This window comes from Pogoniulus pusillus, chromosome 9, assembly GCF_015220805.1.
Source record: "Pogoniulus pusillus isolate bPogPus1 chromosome 9, bPogPus1.pri, whole genome shotgun sequence".
NCBI classification, from domain to species: domain Eukaryota; kingdom Metazoa; phylum Chordata; class Aves; order Piciformes; family Lybiidae; genus Pogoniulus; species Pogoniulus pusillus.
The window spans coordinates 23646365-23669003 of NC_087272.1; the positions used below are offsets into that span (position 1 = coordinate 23646365).

The 22639-nt window shown below is 39.6% G+C and overlaps 1 protein-coding gene across 1 annotated transcript; it reads left to right on the forward strand.

Moving 5' to 3' along the window:
* The first annotated feature begins 944 nt into the window (after positions 1-944).
* Positions 945-21998, forward strand: NEIL3 (nei like DNA glycosylase 3). Its single transcript, XM_064148893.1, has 10 exons — positions 945-1093; positions 4722-4840; positions 9485-9619; positions 10573-10786; positions 11917-11991; positions 14306-14472; positions 16244-16413; positions 17714-18116; positions 20469-20643; positions 21426-21998. Exons 1-10 carry the CDS (start codon positions 977-979, stop codon positions 21600-21602), a joined length of 1752 nt encoding a protein of 583 aa, XP_064004963.1. The 5' UTR covers positions 945-976; the 3' UTR covers positions 21603-21998.
* Positions 21999-22639: the final 641 nt, after the last annotated feature.

A 22639-nucleotide genomic window follows, 5' to 3' on the forward strand; every position in this document is an offset into this window, starting at 1 on the left:
AAAAGATGTTAATGTAGAACCTCTGATGCAGCAAGAATTTCAAGGACTCATTTAAATAACTTGATACACATACATAAATTAAATGTATAAATAGGAGAGGCTGTTGTGCACTTGTTGCATGAGTTGGTAAAGACTCTGCTTGTGCCCAGTGCTGCTTTCTTTGGCTTTAACACATTTCCTATGGTCTTTGGTACGAATTGGCTTGTGCCTAAGATCATTTATAACAGTTGCACACGTGAGTTTGGCTTCAGCAAACACACACCTAATTTAGCCACTTTCAGGGAACAAAAAGCATCATTCTTTTAGGATTAAGATGCTTTTTCACTGAACTCAGATAAAATACAGAAATGATATTGAGAAATTTTGACCAAAGCAAGTATGCTTCACAAGTTGGGCATCATTGTGTTTAGGGCTCTACACTCAAATGCAAGTTTCCTCACACTTCGTACAGCTAGTGGAGTTTCTTCCACCCATTCTTATTTCGAATGCAGCAGGGAAAGAATTCTTTCCCTTGTGTAAACTTGGGCTGACTGCAAAAACCTATTTAATACTGACTTTTCAAAGGCTGAAATTGCTTTCCTGTTGTGCATTAACTAAAACCTAAAAGAAGATATACGTGCAAAGGTGTTTTAGACAATACGTGGAAGTCCGTGATAGCTAATTAGGTATCTGAGGACATCAGAAGTTCACACTTAATGAACAAAATAAATAGGATATGTTGTGTTTTCCCTGAGGGGTCTCACAGAACACCAAAAGCTGCCCAGGGCTGGAAAAGATCAGCAGTACCCGTAAGGTTTGTTTCTCTCTGTTTCGGCCCAAACTCTCCCAGCCCAGAGGGCATTCGCCTCCCCCAGTCACCACGACAGCCCCACAGCAGCGGCCCCGCGCTTACCAGGGCGGGCGGCCAGAGGCGGGACTGCCCCGGCGCGGCAGCACCGCCCCTAGGTGAGCGGCTGATTTGAACGGAGGGGCAGCCATGGTGGAGGGTCCGGGCTGTGCGCTCCACGCGGAGAAGCTGCGGACGCGGGTGCGGCGGGGCCAGGCCGTGCGGAGCGCAGGCGGCAGCGCCTTGCCAGCCGCAGGCAGCAGAGCGGTGAGGAGTTGGGCCAGGGCAGAAGCTCGGCTGGGCCGGGCCGGGCCGGGCTGGGCCAGGCCAAGGGGGAGGAAACAGCCTCTTCCGCTCAGAAGCGGAGCCGGGCTAGGGGACGCAATGTCTGATGTCCTGAGTGTGCACAGCGGCGAACGCCGCCAGGCTTGGGGAAGGGCAGATTAATCCAGTGAGCCACTGGAGCGCGGCGCTGTCGGGCCTGAGCTCAGGGAGGATAGAGTTGGAGCGGCTGTGGTCTCACAGTCCGCCCCGACTCCCGCCCCCTGGCGACGGGGAGGAGCGTACGCGTGGCTACTGTTCCGTGCAATGCTGAAACGCTCTTGCCATCAGCGTAAGAAATAAGCCATAATAGGTCGAACCTGTGACGAGCAGCCGAAGCTATGGAAACATAGAGGCCCTGGGAAATAATGAGAGAAAGCTTCTAGAGTCGCTCTTATTCGCTTAGGATAAATTTTAAAATGCTGGGTTTCAGGTAATCTACGATACACGGAAAATTCCAGTAGCAGGTCCTAGCTGTATTCCTTTTTCGTGGTCTCATAAGTCATCCCAAGTCTGAACAAAGCATGATGAGCAAAAAGTCCATGTTGGCCTGCTGAAAAGGAGCTTTTAGTTCCACAACTTCAAACAAACAAACAAAAGAACAAAAAGAAAACCTATCTCTTCAGATAAACAGTGTGACATCTGCTCTCAGTGTGCACACTATGTAATTCTTTACTGGCTTTTAGCCTTTCTGTTGGCAGCATAAAATAATTCACCAGTATAAAACTCTGATGGGGCTGGTAAGGCTGGTATAAATTAAAATTCAATTAAAAAAAAAAAAGTTATTTTTAAGTCTCAGTACTTCTTCCTCTCATTCAAGTTGAACAAACTTGAGCAGCTTACAAGTAAAATAAACCTTGTTACATGCTGACTTACTGTAATACAGTTATTGGAAGGGGCGGACTGCTCACGAGAGCAAAATTTTGTGTTCTTCATATTCTGAAAACAGGCAAAGTGAATGATGCTGATGTTATGCATTTTTATTTTTTTTTTATTTTCTACTAGGCAGAATAGTTTTATGGCCATTATCTCTATGTGTATCATTTCAGAGTAATAATACGGTGGGAGATTGCATAGAGTGGTGAAATTTCACTACCTAGCAGTAGCCTTACTCGTTTGTCAGAGTTGCTTTCATACGTATTTTCATGACAATTGAGTGTTGTGATTGAAGCACTGGCGCACGTACCTGTGCCTTGTGGCTAGGACTCTGTTAACAGCAAGTTTCAGCAGGTTCTGGGGACTTTGGGGTACTACTTAGGGAAACTTTGACAAGCTGAGAAAAATAGACTGGCAGAAGCATTTTTAAGACTTGCAGAGTCCTGCACTTTGAATACAATAATGTCATGCAATTAAGCAGGTCTGGATGCTGGTAAGATGGAAAGTGGCTCCACAAAAAAGAAAAGGACCTAGGGTCCTGTATCAGCAGACATCACATCACTAGTATGCCCTTCTGAGGAAGAAGGTCATACTGGGCTGTGCTAGCAACAGCGTAGGTAACAGGCTGAGAAGAGTGATTCTTGTATCTCAGCAGATGTTTGAATATTACTTCTGGATTACCGTGTCCAGCTTTTGACAGCAGGAAAAAGACAATGCACTAGAATGAGTCCCCTGATATTGTTAGCAGGCTGAAGCACATGATGATGCACAAGGAGAAGCTGATAGAACTGGAGTTTTATTGCTCTCTTCAACTACATAAGAGGGAGGTACGTGGGAGGCAGGGCTAGACTCTCATGAGAGGTACACAGGAAGATGAGACATAGCATATGCAGGCAATACTAGGAGAAATTTTTATTAGATATTAGGAAAATCTTTCCACCACTGCAGTAGTTAAACTCTGAAACAATGACCCAGGTAGTTGCAAGCCTCCATCTCTGGAGTTACTCTGAAGCTGACCAGTTGAGGCCCTGCCTGATTTAAGTCAGAGCAAGTGTTTGAACCAGATAACATGGGAAAGTCTCTTATAATTTCAGTGGAGTTTCTTGTGCTAAGCAAGAAATGATTATTGCTTCAATCTCACAATTATCTTTTTATTATGCTCTAGTAGTGTCCCACCTGCTGTTCAGTACCTTTTGTGATTAGACTTTCAGCTGGCAGGGAGAGAGAAATATGTTTGTGGGCTCCAAAGAGACCTTTCTGTAATATGCAGTGCCCCATGTGAAACACTGAAGCATTTTGTTAGCTTGGATAGAAACCCAGCAAGAGGCATTTGGAAAAGAATGCAGGTCTGCCAATGGCAGAGCTGACACTGACAAGTATTCCGTATTCAAACCATACCTGTATAGCCTACATAACCCTGAAACTCTTATTGTGAATACATGAAGGAAAAAAGGCATAAAATACCCTTATAAAAAAGATGGATTGTTTTAATTTTGGAAAGAATGAGCTAAGTTGTGATATCATTAGCAATAGTAGATGTCTGCTTCCTGGTATAGTAATCTCATTGATTTTGATAGAGCTGCTTAAGGAGAAAAGGTTTAATTTGTCCAGTTTGGAAAATTAATTCATACAAATACTTGCTGAATGTGTACTGATGCTATAATCAGAGATTCACAGATCACATTAAGTTAGAAAGGACCCTCAAAGGTCGTCTCGTTCAAACCCCTTGCAGATAGCAGGGACACCTCCAATTACATCAGGCTGCCCAGGGCCACACTGAGCCTGATCGTGAATGTCTCCAGGGATGGGGCCTCAAGCACGTTCCTGGGCAGCCTGTTCCAGCATTTTACCTGTCATGGCTTGGGTGTTACTCGCCCCCCCCACACTTAAGAAAATCACCCAGACTAGACTCAGCTGATCTGGAAATTAAAGAATGGAGCTATACTTACAGCTTAGCACAATATACAAGCAGATATTTACAATATATACAGCTACATACAGAAATATACAAGTTAAAAAATAATGCAGAAACACAACACTCCTCCCAGAAACCAGAGTTCCCAGGAGATGCTCTCAACCACCCTTCCTCCTTCTTCCCATCCCTCTACCTTACCCCAGATTTTACTTACATTCAAGGTGAGTTTGGAGGATCAGATAGGGAGGTTAAGAAGCAGACAGATTAGTTAGGCAGCAAGTTAGAGAGAGGTGCAGCCCAAAGCCAGAGAGCAAAACTGTGTTATCTATGTTTGTGTTCTTGTTTTTATACATCTCATCAAGCCTATGAGTGAAGTAGACATCACCATTGTTTCCTTTTCACAGCCTGTAGTCTAATTCCTCTCACTAAAACATCCCAGCTAGGCTCAAACTAGCACATGACCACTCATGTTCTTCCTTATGTCCCTCCTAAATCTACCCTGCTTCAGTTTAAAACCATTGTCTATTATCCTATTGCTACAAGCCTTTCTAAACAGTCCTTCCCCAGGTCTTCCTGGAACCTTCTCCTAATTCTTTCAGCCTCTCTTTCAGCCCTCCACACCCGCTCCATGTCTGGTTTGTGTTGGGGGACCCAGAGCTGGACACAGTACTCTAAGTGATGTCTCACCAGAGCAGGGTGATAGAGTCATCTCTTTTAACCAGGCTCTCTTGACCAAAGTAGAGAGTATATATTCTGTTTTAATCTCTGTGGATTCATTTTCAGGAGACTACTTCAAGTGAGGAGAGACTCTCTGGTCATGATTTCCTTGTCGGATGTGTTTACAGAGGAGTGGAGACATTGGGAAAGGAACTTTTTATGTATTTTGATCAGAAGGCTTTGAGGTAAGAGGTCAGAAAAAGGCTTCCTATGCGTTCAGACTGTACATATGTGGAAGGGAGGGGTCATTTTGTTAATCTAGGCCTCAGAGATTTGAAAATTGATGTAGCAAGAAACTTCTAAGCAGCCTCTCTGCAGTACTGGATATAGTCACTTATATTTTCAGGTAGTTTATCACTTTATTTGTAGTCTATGATTCCATCTAAAGCTGTCCGGAAAAGACAGTTACTCCTTAAAAATCTTTGTTGCAAACATGAAATTGCATTTTCTGGGGACAAAATCCAGAGAAGTGCATGAAGTTACAGTTACTTAATATCTTACACTACAAATTGTACTTGCAATTTCTTTTAGCTTTCCTTAAGAAATGTAGACTGAAGTTCTATGCTTAGTTTTTAATTATTCAATTGCTCTGATAATAAACTCATGAAAAAATTGGCAAACTCAAGATACTCTGTCTGTATACATTTATGCTATCCTTTTTTTTTTTAAACAATATTAACATCTCCTTGGTTTGGAAGTATGGTTTGAAATCTGGCAGGTGAGTGGTTTGGCTGTAACAAACGTTAACTCTGAACTCCTAGTGAAATCACATCTCCTAAACAAATTGTAAACCTGCTAAGTCATTGTTCATGTTTTGGAGAGCTTGTTAGGGGTTTGCTGATGTGCTTAGGATTTTGTCATATGCTTTAAGCCCTTGGGCATCTTGTACTAGACACCAAGGTTGTATTTGGAATCGAGTTTACTTCTTCTAGTTCAATACATTTGTGTACTGCAAAGTCAACTAAAAATAAATCTCATTCTTTATGGTAATTAGCACATAAGTAAGACTCGCATATTTAATAGGTAAGGCTTGCATTAAATGTTTTTCTTTTACACTGCTTAAACCAGAATTATGGTCTTTCAGAGCCTTTAAAAGAGAAAACAACACCAATTCTACATTCAGTGTGGGCTTTGTTACTGGATGACTTACTTTGAACAAAGGTGTAAGGTCATAATTTTTGGTAATTTAGGACTGATAATATCAACAAACACCTTACAATTCTGTGACAGATTTTACCATTGTCACTGCTGTGATAGGAGAGAGGTGGAACTGCAACTATAAGAGCTTACAGTGGTTCCATACTGGATAAATAAAGACTGTGGTATATTAGTAATTACCTGGGATATGCAGACTGATCTTTGGTAGCAGGGGCCTGCTCGCTGTCAGATATAGTGCTTTATGCTTATTTCTCCAATTGTTAGAGAAATGTAGCTAATCTTAAAAGCATATTCCAGTCTTTACATGACAACTGGACGAGTAACTATTAAGACTGCATATGTATCTAAAGCTATCCATGTTAGTGAAGGATAGGATTATGGTCCTAATCAGTTTATCTTCTTTGTATTGTGCTTTATTGAAATGAACCACAAAGCCATTTTTAAAAGAAAAGGTAAGTCACTTGTAAAGGAAGATTAGAAAAAAGTCAGGATGGGTAACAGATACAGATGTTAGCCTTTTTAGAATGACTGTTACATGTATTACATTATCAGAAGAAAGAAGCTATTACTAAGGGATTTGAGTAAGTATCTTGCAAAATTTTTCTTCAGAAAGATAGAAAACATGGCCAGGTTCTAGTATGGAAAATACTATCCTCTGTATCCTGAAAGATCTTAAATAATTCTTAAGTTTTCTAGCCAATTATTGTATTTGATGAAAACAACTTTCATTTATCATTTGAAAATCTTAAAGTTTCACCAACTCAGCAGTTAGTATAACTAGAAACTGCGTTGAAGAAGTCACTCATGTCAATTATTTGACTGCAAATGTAGAAGTTATGTACAGGAAAAGCCTCCTCTACACAGAAGGCAGATACTGCTTATCTGACAATGAAGATATTCATGCTCTTACTTTAAAAATGTATGTTGTACATCTTGAAGATGTTGAGGAGGACCAGAGGAAAGCTTCAGAAAATGCATCTTATAGCAGCCTATGGATTGTTATTGGGAGAGGAAGTAAGGAATATGCTTTCAGATGATGTTATTATTTCTTTATTGAAGTTAACTTCTAAATATAGGATGTTTTGACATGAGGAGGGTTATCAATGTGTGGATTCTGTTTGTCTACATAGTTTCTCAACATAACAAAATCAGTTTTTATCATGTGCTAAGATTACCAGTAAAAAGCTGGTGGTCATGCTGGAAGAGTATTAATCAGACAAGTCTTGTGAAAGACTAGGCCATGAAGGGTAATTAACTGATTTTATGCTCCTGGATTTTCTTAAGTGGGGAACGACTGCCTGGTGGGAGAAGATAACCTGGCCATGAAATTGTTTTATACAGTTTGGCTACTGTTTGCCTGACTTGCAAATGAGGAGGATGCTTCTGAAGCGTTGCCATGTTGTGGACAGCAATTAACAAATGAAGTTCAGTGTATTTGCAACCCATGGTGGGCAGTGAAGGCATATTTTTTTTCTTTTTAGTATAAATGGACAATAACACCTTAAGAATTGAGTACTTTTACTTTTTGATGTCCATTTAAGCAAGGGCATGAAAGCTACTGAAGAAAGTTCAGGGTTTTAGAGAAATCTGGGTTTTGGGGTTTTTGTTTGTTTGTTTTCTCCCACAAATTTGCATTCAAAGTCACTTAGTAATTAAAGAAAGATGCAAAATTTCTGACACTTGTGAGTTGTGCAGGAGAGACTTCTGTGGACTGCGTATTTTGCCACAGAAACGATACAGTTATGTAAAAGAAGCTCATTTTCATTTCTATGGTGTGCTATTCATGTAAATTTGGAGTGATAAATGAAAAGGTTTCTGATAATTGATAATGCACATACATTTTTGCATAACTTCTTAAAGAAGAGATAATTGTTGGCTCCAAATCCCTTAAAGGAAAGACATTACTCTCTTGAGTGGGAATTACCTGTTGGCCCTTAGAATTTGGTCATATGAATTGTCTGTTTGTTATATTTCTATATAACAGTTTGACAGTGCTGATATTAATATTTTATATTTATAGGGAAAAATGAAATAAAACCACATCCTTGCAATATTGTGTAGCATTAAATAATTCAAACCCCTCATCTTTTTAAACAACAACAAAAAAATCATCAACTTCTTACTACTACCTACCATTGAATAACAGATCCCAGATCTAATGTGACTTTACTATTGTAATTAAAATGAGAATATATGTATTTTGCCCTATTTGAGGGCATCAAAGATAATGAAAAAGATAACTGAAATTCTGTAAATTTCCTAAAGTTTTTCAATTTAAATCCATAACCATGACTGAATTATTTTGTCTACTAATGAACTGATGAATCATTAAGGTAGCTAATAATTGTTCTTCTTAATGCTGCTTTTAAACAGGGGCTTTGTAAATGAAGCCATCAGTTGTTAATACTATTTCTTTAAAAGTAACTTTCTGAAAGCACTCAGTACATTACTAGCTGGTAGCAAGACATGAGAACTTAAAAAGAAAGTTGACTGTTTAGGCCTGTGCAGTTTTGTCATGCTTTAGAACTGGAAAAGGCTATTGAACATCTTAAGTGGCTAAAATCACCTGAACTGACTTGTAAGAAGGGAGTTTTGGAAAGACAGACATTTTTTTAAATGTGAAGACAATGAGTGAATGCTATGAGAAAGTTACATTAAAGCATAGCCTTAATGCCAGCTCCTTATGAAATGTTGTCATAATCTAGCTGTATATGTTTAAAGTGCCTGTCCTTCCTGAAACGTAACAGGGGCTGAAAGGGAATATGTCAGTCATGTAGTGTTTCATTGGTCATTTCTGTAGTTCTGCATTATTTTTTGCAGTTACAAAGTAATCTAGCTTTTGTAACATACAGTGTGTGGTAGCAGGATAGCCTGTGTCTTACATGGTTTCTGATTTTTATTTTTTATTTAGGACTTGAATGTAGGAGGTGAATTTGTATTAAAGGAAATGCGCGAGACCATAGTCAAATGTGTCCTTTGCTCAAGTATACTTGCCCCCAGTAGGATACATTACAAAATGTAATAACTCTTAAAGCATTAGTAACCTGTAAAAGGAATGCTTGAAAGAGTCTGTCCTGCTCCTTTCCATCTGTGCATTTTTCAGTTTATTTCTTTTATTAATTTTTAATTGACCTGCAGGTTTCACCTTGGTTGTAGGCAAAGAAAATCAGAAAACAACATATGGCAGATGTTAATTACTTTGTTCATGGCATTTCTGGAAGTAGCTTTGATATGATAATTATTTTGGCAATATGGGGTTTGAAATCTTTAGTTTCATATCAGGTGAATTCTGCCTGATTTAACAGAAAATTGTCCGGTAAAATAGACTCATTTCTTTCAGCCTCTCTGAAGACTTAAGGACCTATGCTGAAAGACCCACTTGTCAAGTGAAAAACTTCTCAGTGTGGTACATCAAAAACGTGTTGCTTAATGATCAGATTGGTTTTTGAATTATGAAGGCCACAGAAAAACTGCTGTTTTGAAGTAATTTTGACTTGAGAAGGATTCTTTGGGAGCTGAGTGTTATGTAAGCAGGTAGCTTGTTGCCATGTTACTGTTAATTATGAGAGTCTGTGCCTGTGAAATAACTTGGTTAGATAGTTCATAGCATAAAATATAGCCTAGTTGGAAACACTGTTGAAATACTCCTAAGAACTCTCTTTTTCTCTGAGGATTCACTTCGGTATGAATGGTTCCATGTGCATTAATCCTGATAGAAGCAAGGACAGAAGTGGAGCACCACCAGTTTTGGAGATACAGCTTACTGAGGACACTGTCTGTTTTTTTGAGGTGACAGCAGAGTACAGGTAAAGCAGAAGCTAACCAAATGAAGCACTGCATGGTTCATTTCTTCTTATAACATTAAGAACACGCAAACTAAGTGCTTGAATACAAAGAAACAACCCAAAGCTTTCTAAAGGTATCATATTTTTCATTAGTTTTATATTAGAGTTTACATACAGTTAAAGTAGTTCCATACCATAGACTTATTAGGTAGATAGTGCAGACACTGGGAATGAAAGTTGGATTTGATTCTCTTATTAATGGTGGGTGCCAAAGCCCATTGCCTCTTAATATCCATGCTAGTCTCACTTACCTAAGAGTAAGGGCCTCTTAATTTCCATGCTACTCTCACTTGCCTAAGAAGAGTAAGGACCTGTGATTGTTACTGGTTTCATATAGTTACACTCTCAAGATTCTGTTTTTATTTTGTTTTCTTTTTGCAAGCAGATGGGTAATAATAACATAGCAACCTTTATTTTAAAGCACTTGAGGCTTGAGTGAAAAGGGGCATGTAAATTCAAGTAATAAAGAGATGCATATTTAACATTACAAAGCATAAAAGCTTATATAAACCTGATACTTTTTGTGCTGTGACGTTTTCAAGTGATTATGCTTAAAGTAATAAAATCAAGGTTTAAGGAAATACATGTTTTATTGTGGTGTAACTACTAGACCATGTATCCATACAATTAATTATGTTTGATGGTCTAAAACTGGTTTTTGCATGTTGGAACTAGTACAAACAAAAAGAAGATGATTTCTTGTATCTTGGACAAGATGTGTGATCCATGCATGTGTTGTTGCCCTGGTTTTGGGAGGGGTGGTTAATGTAATTTCCATTCCTCTTCCTGTGTTTTCATGGTTTCCATTACCTGCATATAATGCTCTATCGATACTTTCATGTGTTGTTTTTAAAATCATATTGCTAAATTAGCATATAAATAAAAATAAATCTTAATCTATCTTTCTCTTACAGAAATGCAGCTGAGAGTGAGCAGAAAGTAAGAATGATGGAAAGCTTGGATGTCTGTTCTCCAAAGTTTAGCTTCTCAAGGGCAGAAACTGAGATTAAGCACCAGAAAACCCGTATGCTGTGCGATGTGTTACTGGATCAAGCGGTACTACCTGGCGTGGGAAACATCATAAAAAATGAAGCGCTTTTTGACAGTGGTCTTTGTCCAGCTGTTAAGGTGGGTGACACCTAAGTATTAATTTTTTCATCTTCTTACCCTTTATTTTATAATCTGTCATTTTAAAAGTTATTCTAAGACACCAGTGTTTTATCATTACAGCTATTAGTACAAATTTCTTTGCCATGGAAGTAGTTGCTGCTACTCATGCCTCACAGAGTGAGGGGAGTGGGGTTAAATCTTCTCTTTTACAACTTTAGCATTCTTTTGTGCTACTATTAAATTGTCAGCCTATGAATAAAGGACACCAAAGAGTCATCAGGTTTTCTTTGTTCAGTTACTACCCAAAACAGCTTATGTGGTAGCGCTGCTGGCATAATTTGCTTTTCTACTGTAGTTTACCATACTATTTTATAGGCTGGATGTTAGCAGGAAGCTCTTCACAGAGAGAGTGATTTGCCATTGGAATGGGCTGCCCAGGGAGGTGGTGGAGTCACGTCCCTGGAAGTGTTCAATAAAAGACTGGCTGAGGCACTTAGTGCTATGGTCTAGTTGACTGGCTAGGGCTGGGTGCTAGGTTGGGCTGGCTGATCTTGGAGGTCTCTTCCAACCTGATTGATTGTATGATTCTATGATTTTTGCTTAAGATCCACAACCATGCATCTTCATACTGTGGTTGAAAAAAAGTCTGATGTTTGCAAAAGCAATTGAGATTACATAGAATGTAACAGAAATCAACTGAAGATAGTAATGGAGCAGTTGTGGGTATTTTAAATCATAGTATTCCCAAAAGTTTTTCATAGGATGAGTCTTGACGTTAATTCTGTCTGCACTGTCAGCTGGCAGAGGGTGGAAAAATGCGACAACATTTTGAATTCTTAACAAAAATGGATTTGGGTTAATAAATCTCTCTAATTGTGGTGCCTTCAGCTCAAGTATTCTTCCTGAAGATCTCTCATAGGAAAGAACTTCTGATGATGAATGGGTTTTACCACAGACCATAAGGAAATTAACAGTTGTTAGCCACATGTGATTCCTATGGTCAGGAACATTTAGGTCAATGTATAAGAAGACAACTGAAGCTTTTACCTCCTGTCTTGCACAGATGAGACAAAGTATATTGGTATTCCCTACAGGCCTTTCTGCTGTTAATTTTAATATTCCAAAAAGCATTCTTGTCTTTCTTACAGGTTTGCCAACTGTCAGATGAGCATATACGCCACTTGGTGAAAATGACACGTGATTTTACCCTGCTTTTTTATAAGGTATTGTTGCACGTTTTGGAGAAACCACATACAGCATCTAAGTTGTATGTAAAAAAGGGAAACAGGACAAATATCTCCATGAACAGGAATGATGGTTTGTGTGCTCTTTATTAATTGTGAATTGTTGAACGAAGGGCACGTGGGGGAGTCTAGACTGTGAGAATGCACGCAGCTTAGACCAGTCGCAGCGGGACAGCTTGACAGATGCTGCCTGAGGGCCAGAAGAGTTTTGCTGTGCATGCACTGTAATATCACTCTGAACATGTCAGAACTGATGTAAGTTAAGCACACTCATATGTATGATAACATAAAGGTCACTCCTCAAACTGGGAACTAGAGATTGCCCCAGGGAAGTATGAAGGTAATTCATGTGGCTTCCTTTATGAAACTTGAAATACCAAGTGTATTTATTTGAAACTTCTTGTTTCAGTTAAAAAAAAAGCTGTTACTTTTTTGGTTGATAACGAGAAATGTATTCCAGCTTCTCCCTGCTGCCACAACATCAGGAGGATTTAATTTCTTCCTCTGTAAACTTTGTAATTCCTGGTTGCTCTCTAACTCTCCAAAATGGAGGAAAAAAAAAAAAAAGAGAATTTGACCTAATTCTTGTACATTTTTCTTCTTTAAGCTACATTCAGAGAAACAAACAGCAGCAGTAAAATTCTTGTCTATTTTATGTATTCATGTAAGGCAAGGAACTAATGCTACTAAAAATTCTCTTTTTCGTAGTCTGGGAGAAGGACACCTAACTTTCCTATTACTCTCTTTCAGTCACAAAGGCTAAGGATGTAATTTGTTTAACTGCTTTTCCCCAACCGACAGAAGAGTTTAGTCAGTTGGCTGGGGAAATCATCTCATTCTCCAGACTTCATTGACAACTCTAGCGGTAAAGAGCATCTAGTTCTGGAACAACTGTAATGCTAGGAGATTTAAACATGTACCTGGCTTTTAGTCTAACAATAAACAAGTTACATTTTCTGTAGCTCAGTTTAGCCATTTTCAAAACTGTAGTAATCTATACTTAGCAAATATTCACCAGTCCTGTGCTTTTAAAGGAGAGCAAGCCCTTCCCCCCACCTTGTTTTTTCAAGGTAAAACCATAATGAAAACTATTAAGAAACTAACTGTGAAGCTTGAGGAGAAAACAAACTGCTTGTGAATATGCAAACAAATATACATTAGTAATTATTTCTGATTGAATTACTAGATTGTATTGGCAAAGGCATTTTCATACAGCGAGGCTGATGAATAAGAGCACAGCAAATGCAAATATGCCGTGCTCAAAGACACCTGTATTCTGGGAGGACTCCAAGAGTCTTCATGCATTATTGAGTTAGAGCTATTGAACCCTGCCAGAAATGGGCTAGTATTGCTGGGCCAGCTGTGATGTTGTCTGAACTGTGCCCAAGCAACTGTGATTTTAATGCTGAAACTTGTGGCTCTGCAGACTTGGCTGCACCTCTGCAGGGCTTTTCTTGTTTGTTTTTCTGCCAGTTCTAGCTGGTATATGTCTATACTGACACTGTGTGAATTGTCTCATGAAATATGCCTGTTTGTCAGCCCTCTGGAGGCTCTTCAGATCACTGTGCCCTTTGGGCTTGTACTTAATTTGATTCCCTGCTGGGATCTGGGGAGCACACCATGTGGCTTTTCATGAGCCAACTTGTCTGGCACAGCCAGTGGTGAGATGAAGCTGAGCAGCTTTACTAGGTGCTATCTGACTTCTGCAGAATCTCTGGACTATTTCAACACTGTGTGGTTCTTTAGGTTTTGGGAAGGTTGATCAACTGAGATTGTAGCATGAGGTCTAAGCTGGCTCTGTGCTGTGGTTTTGGTTCTTTTTAGGGTTGAAGGAAGATGTTTATTAGTTTTGTGGTTAATGTTTGCTTTATTTTTGCTTTCTGTGCTGCACTGATTTGAGCTCATCAGCTGTTTGACCTGACACCCGCGGCAGTGTTCTTAAAAGATTACTGATGCTGAATTGGAGCTAACTGGTCAGTTGAGCTCAGGGAGTCCCTAGCACGTATTTGCCTGCACCACACTGGCATGTTGTGTTTCCAAGTTTTTCAGGTTGTCTTTCTTTTATTCCATTATGTGGAAAATTCCAGACATGGTTATAGTTGATTTAAAGTAAAATCTTTTCATTAAATAATGTAAAACACAGATGATAGCTCAGATGAATGTTGTTATAAATGTAGTCATGCAGACAGTTGATGTGATTTTTTTAATTTTTAGTGTCAGTTGAACTGTAGAAGGGCTGGCATAAAATTTATACACCATCTCTGATTTGAGTTCCAAACGTGTTCTATTTCAGTGCCGCAAAACTGGGTCTCCACTCTACAGACACTACAAAGTGTACAAGCGCTCAGCCTGTGGTCAGTGCAGTGGGAAGATCACCGTGTGTCGTTTAGGAGAGAACAACAGGATGACTTACTTCTGCCCTCGATGCCAAAAGGCAGATCCACAGCTTATCAATGTTAGGTATGGTGGGAGTTTGTAATACTTAAAAGCATCAAGCTTCTTAAGCACCTCAAAGTGCTGTTTCAGGGTAAGCAGATGTCACTTCTCAAACAGAATGGATCCTGAAGCATTTTTAAATTCATTTGACTGTGAAAGAAAAATGTTTTGCTCATTAGTGTTTAGAGCTGGTTAAAAACTTTGATTCTTTCGCAGTATTTCTTTCAGAGGAAATTAGAGCTATTACTAATTGGAGTTATTGCTAATTAGAGCTATTACTCTAATCAAGTGGTAGGAATTCAGGACAATTCATAGTACTCATAATTATTCCCTGCTTCAGGAAAAAATTCACCTTGCTCTTGGTGTGATCAATACAATAGGCTCAGATGTTTGCTCATAACAGCTGAACTGCATAAGGAAAGTAAGAATTAGCATCTCTTCATAGGAGAGCCCCTTCAGGTCTGGAATATCTAAATAGCTGTGCATCTATGCAGTTCTGTTCTGGCTGTAGAGTTATACTGAAGATAACTAAAACTTCAGTAAATTCAGAGGACAGTGAACAAGGCTTAGGGCTTCTGGATTTTATCTTTCTTTCTTCTTCCTTCTTACTGGTTTTGGAAAGACACTTTCAGTTCCACATGAGTTATGCTAGCACCAGCTTCCTATTTATCTTAGAAGAGCACAAAATGTGCTTGATATCACAAAAGATCAAAAGGTAAACATTCCAAAAGTGCCTTATTCAGCAGTTCTCAAGTACAGTATTTGTGTTATTCATCAAAGTGCCTAAATTCTTAGAATGAAAAAAAATCCAAAAAGTACATCATTCCACAAAAGCTATGAGGAAAAATGCTTGATGGCTCATCAACTATAGTTCCTAAAAATTCTACATGCATATCTTACTGACTGGGCAAGTTCATGTCATGATTAACAGGCTAACAATGTTCAGTCAGATACTATGACAAAATTAGTCCTTGGTAACATGTAGAGATGGTAAAATAGCTGTGATTCTAAACCACCAGGTTAACATAGGAGATACGATAATTTACAGCAAAATAAATAATATTACATCTATAGAAGTGTCTGGAGTGTAGCTTTTGCTCCTCAGTTACACCAGGACATTCTGGAATTTCTTCTAATGAGGAGATCATAACCACCAGTTAAAACAGGAAAAGAGTGGGGAGAATGAAAAAAAAAATCCTTAATTCTGAGCAGGCTCCTCAATATCAAAAGGTTTTCCAGAAGATGGTGATACACAGGAAAGACTTCTTCTAACTTCTAAGTTTTTCAGTTCTGTTGGCTGCAATGATAAAGTGGTCTACTGGATACCATTTAAACGAGAGTAAGAAGCATTTATTTGCTAGGTTTTGTGACTTTCGGTAGTTCAGCCTCTGAAGTTCACCCACTAACACATTTGTTCTGTACAACAAGCTGGGGGGAGAAGGTATTGAAACAGTCTGCCTTTCTCACCAAGTTTCTTGCTGCAGTGCTTGAAAATGGTAGGGAATGTGAGGGAGGCTGGGGCATTGTGCTGGAGAGCGTATCAGCTATTTATTAACTTTCTGTCCATTTTCATGTAAATGTTTTTATTTGCATTACTTCTGCAGCATTGGGAAAGATTTGCCCTTGAGGTAAAAAAAAAAGATCACACTCAAACCATGACATGTAGTCCTAGATATGATAGGCAGGCATAACATTGTCTACTATTTGTTCTTTAGCCCTGTGCCTCCCTGCACATAGTGGTGTAATTTGTAGAAGAAATGTCACAAAAGACTAACCTCATTCTTTTGTTTCACAGCAAACTGCCAAGTAGAAATAGCCTAATTGGCTGGGCTTATGGCAGGGGGTCATGTTCTCGTGAACATGTAGCAAAGAAATCTGAAGAGGAGTGGACGTGTATGCGCTGTACCCTAATAAACAAACCTTCTGCTGAAATTTGTGATGCCTGTTTGACTTTGAGGCCTGAAGGTACTGAATGATTGTCTGGAATCTCTACTGGGAAAGGGAGAAAAAGGATTGTAGTTTTGATGGAGTTCTTAGAACTGTAGAAATGTCTCGTTGTGAATTGCATTTATATAACTTTAGTTAACTTAAAGTCAGATTTGGGGGAAATCTTAAATGGACAATTATGGAAACTGCCTTGTCTTAAACACTAGAAGTGTCTTATCTTCTAGACTTCTCTGCAGGTGGGGTTCTGTAGAGAAGCCTCTGCAGTGACCCTTTGTTTTAACTGGGACAAGGAACAAGACAAAATGCCATTCTTTCATCTCTCCTTAAAATTGTTAGAAGCTTGCAGCATATATCAGAGGGAGAAATCAACTGTGGGGCAGAAGAGTAATTTTCATGGATGATCAGGATGGTTTGGGTAATGATGGGACTTGAACAGAAAGGCTGAGAGAACTAGTGCTGTTTAGTCTTGAGGAGAGAAGACTGGGAGGGGATATTATCAACAACTATAAATATCTGAGGGGTGAGTGTCAAGATGAAGGTACCAGTCTCTTTTTGGTGGTGCACAGTACAGGACAAAGAAAAATGGGTACAAGCCAGATTTAATGGGCAGAAGCAGCTGTGAAATGAGACTTAGAAGGAAGATGGAATGAGATACATGTTAATGTCTCTCCAGACTTTTGTATAGAAATGTAGATATTAAGAAGGGATGTGTGAAGTGATGGACAGACTCCACTGAGACTCATTTTCTGTGTGAAGAGGAGCTTTGTATTATTTTTACCTTTTTGTAGGAGAAAGTGAATAAATTACTCTGTGGACAGATTAACAGAAAATTATTTGCATCAAGACTGTTGCTCCAAAACATTTTGAATTGATACATATATTACCGGAAACAGTGAGAGGTGTGCATATGTGTGGCAGAAATACTTGACATTTTAAGGACAGAATATCATACTGGGTATGCAAAGATAGCTGCTGGCCACACAGCTGAAAGAATTTGGTCTATAGGCAGAGATAATTACCACTACATCTCAATTTCCTTGCTCCTTTGCTGAGTACAAGGCCCAGCTCTTATTCTCTCTCAAACAAATCTTCATGCAATGGAACCACTATGTTTCACTGTGGAGCAGTGGCAAAATGGAAGGAGGCTGGAAATAAAGTATTGTTCAGAGTAAACTATAGGGATTATTATTTTGTTTTTAGGATCTTTCAGGATAGTTTGTTAAACTTGGTCTTTCATTTCCTGCATGATGACTTGTTAATAGAGGTTATAAATGTATAACTCTACACAGGTTATAACCAATAACTCATTTTTCCTTAGTTCCAAAGACAGAGAGTTTTGAAGATTCTGCAGCCTTTAACATAAACTTAATGAAGTACCCTTGTAATGAATTTGGAAAACCAAGCACAGAAGTAAAGATCAATAGGAAAGCTGCATTTGGAACTACAACTCTTGTCTTAACAGACCTTGGCAACAAAGCTGCTTTGAGAAATGATACCCAAATATCTGATGGACACTCTCCATGTGCTGCTCCAAAAAGCAATTTCAATCAAATCCAAAACAATGTCTGCCAGTCAGGTGTAAGCACAGACAAGGATTGCTCAACACACGTAATGGCTATGACTTTGTCCTCCTGTCAGCAACCTCTCTCTTTGAAGCACATCCAGAAGAAACAGAAACTTGATCATGTACCCTCAGTTCACCAATATAATATAGCAACCAGGTATGTATTCTAAAACGTAAAGAAGTCTCTTTATAGTCTCATAAACCAGCTTTATCTCTGAAAATTAACGGAATACTGTGCTGTTGGTTTCAGACACTGTTGTCTCTGGATTTCTGACAGAGGTAACTTATTCGAATGACCTAGGGTGTCACTGGAAAAAATCCTGATATGGCATCTGGCCAGTACTGCTGTGAAGTAAACTGCTGTTTGTAGTTCAGCTGTTTCCATGGAATATGACAGTGTAGCTCTAATAAGTCCACAGGCACAACCTGAGGAGTTGTTTGGTCGTAGCACTGTAGATACAACGTCCTTAGAGAGGTCTTGAAGTTATAGTGAAAGGTGACAAAAGAAGGTAGCTGAATATTCTAAAGTTGTCAGCCAGCAGTTTTCAACATTCTTCCCTGTAAAAAAGCTCTGTAAAGGTACCTTGATGAACCTCCCATGACTATTTTATTTTCACTTTCCTCCCTAGCCTATATGTAACTACTTCAACACACTACTCATCCTAGATTTTTATTTACGCAGTCCTTTTCAGACACATTCATTCCTTAGCTAAGAGAAATGAGAGAAGCTGTCAAGGTTTGTCAAGGAAAAGTTGGCTAGGCCTACACAACAGTAATGGGAGTGCAAGGCAGATATCACTCAAAGGTAAATTATGCAGGAGAAATGTGATGTATTAATGATATGCCACATGACATGGTCATGTGGCTCTTTTGAAATACAGAACAGTATATACCAGTTCTGAAACAGGATTTCAGTAGCTAGCCAGGTTAGGCTTTCTTCTTACTGTCTAAAAAGGGTTAACCCTCCTGGGGGGTGCTTTTGAACCTGACCCCAGGTCCTCCTGACTCCTCCCTGGGAGTGGATCACAGGATCACAAGATATTAGGGGTTGGAAGGGACCCAAGGAGATCATCGAGTCCAACCCCCATGCCAGAGAAGGACAATACTATCTAACACAGATCACAGAGGAACTTATCCAGACAAGCCTTGAAAGTCTCCAGAGGAGGAGACCCCATGACCTCTCTGGGGAGCCTGTTCCAGTGCTCTGTGACCCTTACAGTAAAGAAGATCCCTCTTGTGTTGAGATGGAATCTCTTTTTCTGCAACTTACACCCATTGATCCATGTCCTACTGCAGGGAGCAAGTGAGCAGAGCCTGTCCCCCCAGTCCTGGCCAGCCTGCAGATACTTATAAACATTTATCAAATCCCCTCTAAGTCTTCTCTCCTCTAGACTAAAAAGCCCAGGTCCCTCAGCCTCTCCTCATAAGACATGCCTTCCACTCCCCTGGTCATCCTCATAGCCTTCTTCTGGACCTTCTCCAGCAGATCCCTGTCCCTTTTAAACTGGGGAGCCCAAAACTGAACACAGTATTCAAGATGAGGTCTCATCAGGACAGAGTAGAGGGGGAGGAGAACCTCCCTTGATCTGCTGTTCACACACTTTCGAATATACCCCAGGATCCCATTGGCCTTCTTGGCCACAAGGGCACATTGCTGTGCCATGGTTAACCTGTAATCCACCAGGACCCCCAGGTCCCTCTCCACAGGACTGCTTTCCAGCAGATCACCTCCCAGCCTGTACTGGTGGAGTTTATTATGCCTCCCCAGATGCAGGACTCTGCACTTGCCCTTTTTGAACTTCCACCTGGTTCCTCTCTGCCCAACTCTCCAGTCTCTCCAACTCTCTGGATGGCTACAGCCTTCAGCTTTAATCAGCCAAGCCTCCCAGCTTGGTGTCATCAGCAAACTTGCTGAGCAGACACTCTGTGTCATCATCAGTGTCATTGATCAAGATGTTGAACAGGACTTTACCCAGCAGTGATCCCTGGGAGACTCCACTGGATCTTGAACCTGACCCCAGGTGTAGTGGTTAGCCCACTCCCACTTCCTGTCTAGCCCCCCTAGAAAAACAGAGAACTTCATTTTCTGTGAAGCATACAAATCTGGAGTTATTACCTGATCTTCTTGCCACTGAGAGCACAATGCAGAATCCTCTTAGAATATGCTGAAACTCTTAGAATATGTTGAAATTTGGGGGTGGGCAGTATAATAGCAGTAGTAGTATTTTATTTTGTAGATTGACTACTTGGAAATAATTTGAGACGTGAGCTAATGCTAGGGAAAACTAGTGTAATACCTGCGAGAAAAAGTACACGCTCTTGTCTATGTACTACTAGCAGACATTCAGCTTTAAAGACACAGTAGGGTGCATTACAAAATGAGTTCTCTTGCTGTCATTGTATGTGCAATGAGTAAGCTGTTGTAATGGTAACAGAGTTCTCTAGCTGCTGTGGTGTTTGTAATCCCTTTAACATTACACAGGAGTGATTTTGCAACCTGTCATTGCAGCACACCTCCGGCTAACATGACAGGTGATCTTCGTATGTTGAACGTGGGCCACCCGTGCTGCAGCAAACACAAACGTCTGTGCAGCCTCAGAATTGTGAGAAAGGATGGAGAGAACAAGGGCAGGCAGTTTTATACATGTCCTTTACCCAGAGAAATTCGATGTGACTACTTCCAAGTACGTATAAAACTTTGGGGCCAGTTTTCTAATTCTTGTTCCTGCAGCTTCTTTGCCCCAGTAATGTATAACTGTGGACAGATGGAATCCATTTAAAGTTTGCACACTCAACTGAAATTATAAGCAGAATAGTGTCATAAACTTGTAGTTTTAGTTATTGTTACTGCCGAGAAGGCACCTGCACCGGCAGTTGCTCTTACTCTGTTTCTCTGTTGTGTAAGAGAGATATATAGCAGAAACATTAGTTTGAAAGAACATGTCCAATTTGTTTAGATCAAATTCTTACTTGAAGAGGGATTATAGCAAACTCTAGGTCTATACATCAGCCATTCCTCTGTCTAGCCAAACTCCTGAAAACATCAAAGGATGCAGATTCTGTTGCAGATTCTGTAATCTGCCTGGGCAACTGTTCTCACTGCTGCACAAACACCTAACCTGACCTTCCTAGGGCCGTTGGTCCTAGCTATGAACGTACGTGACTGTGGAGAGTTTGACTCGGTTACCTGCCACCAGGCAGTCAATAGTCTAGACAAAATTATTATAATGCTTCCATTTGAAGAAATCTCTGTTAATGTGAGTTAAAGTCACATCAGTAAAGGGTGCAGTTGAAATCAATGTTAAAGAACAATCTAAAATTAGCAATCATAAACAAAAGAGAAAATTATCTTAACTATTAGGAATAGTTTCTTCCTCTGTACTGTTTTTATGAATAATTTTAAAATAAAGAATTCATAACCGTCACATATGCTAAAATTGTGCCTAAAACTTGTTTCTTTTGGCAGTGGGCTGACTTGAATTTTCCACTTTGTCACCACGGCAAACGATGTGTTATGAAGACTGTGTTGAAGATTGGTCCCAATAATGGAAAGAATTTTTTTGTTTGTCCACTTGGGAAGGAAAAACAGTGTGGCTTTTTCAAGTGGGCAGAAAATGGCCCAGGTGTGCAAGTTATTCCTTGATGCTGATATTCTATTATCTGCTCCTCAGGATGTCTAAAGTGCAAAGCTTTCCTAGTTAATTTCTCTTTTGGTTTGGTTTTGTCATTTCCCCTGTTTACAGGTTAATTACAGAACTGCATATTTGGAAGGAGTAATTTTGCATAGTGCTGTACACTTTAAACACTGCTTTTACACTGCATAGTATTTTGAAATAAGTGTCTATTGTGGCAGACTCATATTTGTAATGAAAACAGTAACTGATTCTTTTTCGATGTAAATGACACTGAAGTGTGGCAGCACTGTGTACCTTCAAGCCTATGTGATTTTTAGAATGAATGAAAATCTAAATTAGGATTTTAAATTGCTAGACCTTCGTAAATGTAAACATGTATTTAATAAAAGCAGCTAAAGAGTCAATGTAGTTGCATAAGATGGATTAACTTTTTTTTTAATTTATTGTTACATCAATTCATGAGGCACATGAAAACATTCAAGTACTTGAACTTTGTTACTTAAATCTCCAGAAGTCTGATAGGCTTTATTTTACATATATCCAATTAGCTGTATCTGTTGCGAAGTCTTCAGAATTACACAGTAGTAGCAGGACTGACACCTTTGATGGTAATAAATACTGGAAAAGGCCATTCCTAGGATAGCTGAGTATGACTTGATTAATAGTGCCATTTCATAAAAAAATACTAGTCATTGTGCTAATTGCAAGGTTTCAGGTGAGAGGTAGCAGGCTCTGCTGATTGAGATGAATCTTTTAATGATAGCTTGGGTGATTATATTCTGTGCATATTTACAGATTTCTTAGGCTGCTTGATGGAAGAAATTACTGATGGAAAACTTGTAACTCAGGTTGGGATTGTTTCCTAGGAACAAGACGTTAAGGTAGAAAACAAGCTGCAGCAGTACCACAGGCTTGGCCACCAGCTGGCAGCAGGCTGTGCAAGTCTGCTCATGACCAGTGGTGAGTCGGCCACACCAGTTAACCAGGGTTGCTGATAAACGGCAAACTCTTCCCCTAGCTCTCTCAACATTCTCATGTTGATCCA

What these genes read in the sequence shown, in the direction of transcription:
- NEIL3 (XM_064148893.1), top strand. Translation starts at nt 977, where the DNA reads ATGGTGGAGGGTCCGGGCTGTGCGCTCCACGCGGAGAAGCTGCGGACG. An exon ending in CCACAGCTTATCAATGTTAG is followed by an intron (nt 14,473 to 16,243) that starts GTATGGTGGGAG and finishes TTTGTTTCACAG; the next exon opens with CAAACTGCCAAGTAGAAATA. An exon ending in CAATATAATATAGCAACCAG is followed by an intron (nt 18,117 to 20,468) that starts GTATGTATTCTA and finishes CTGTCATTGCAG; the next exon opens with CACACCTCCGGCTAACATGA.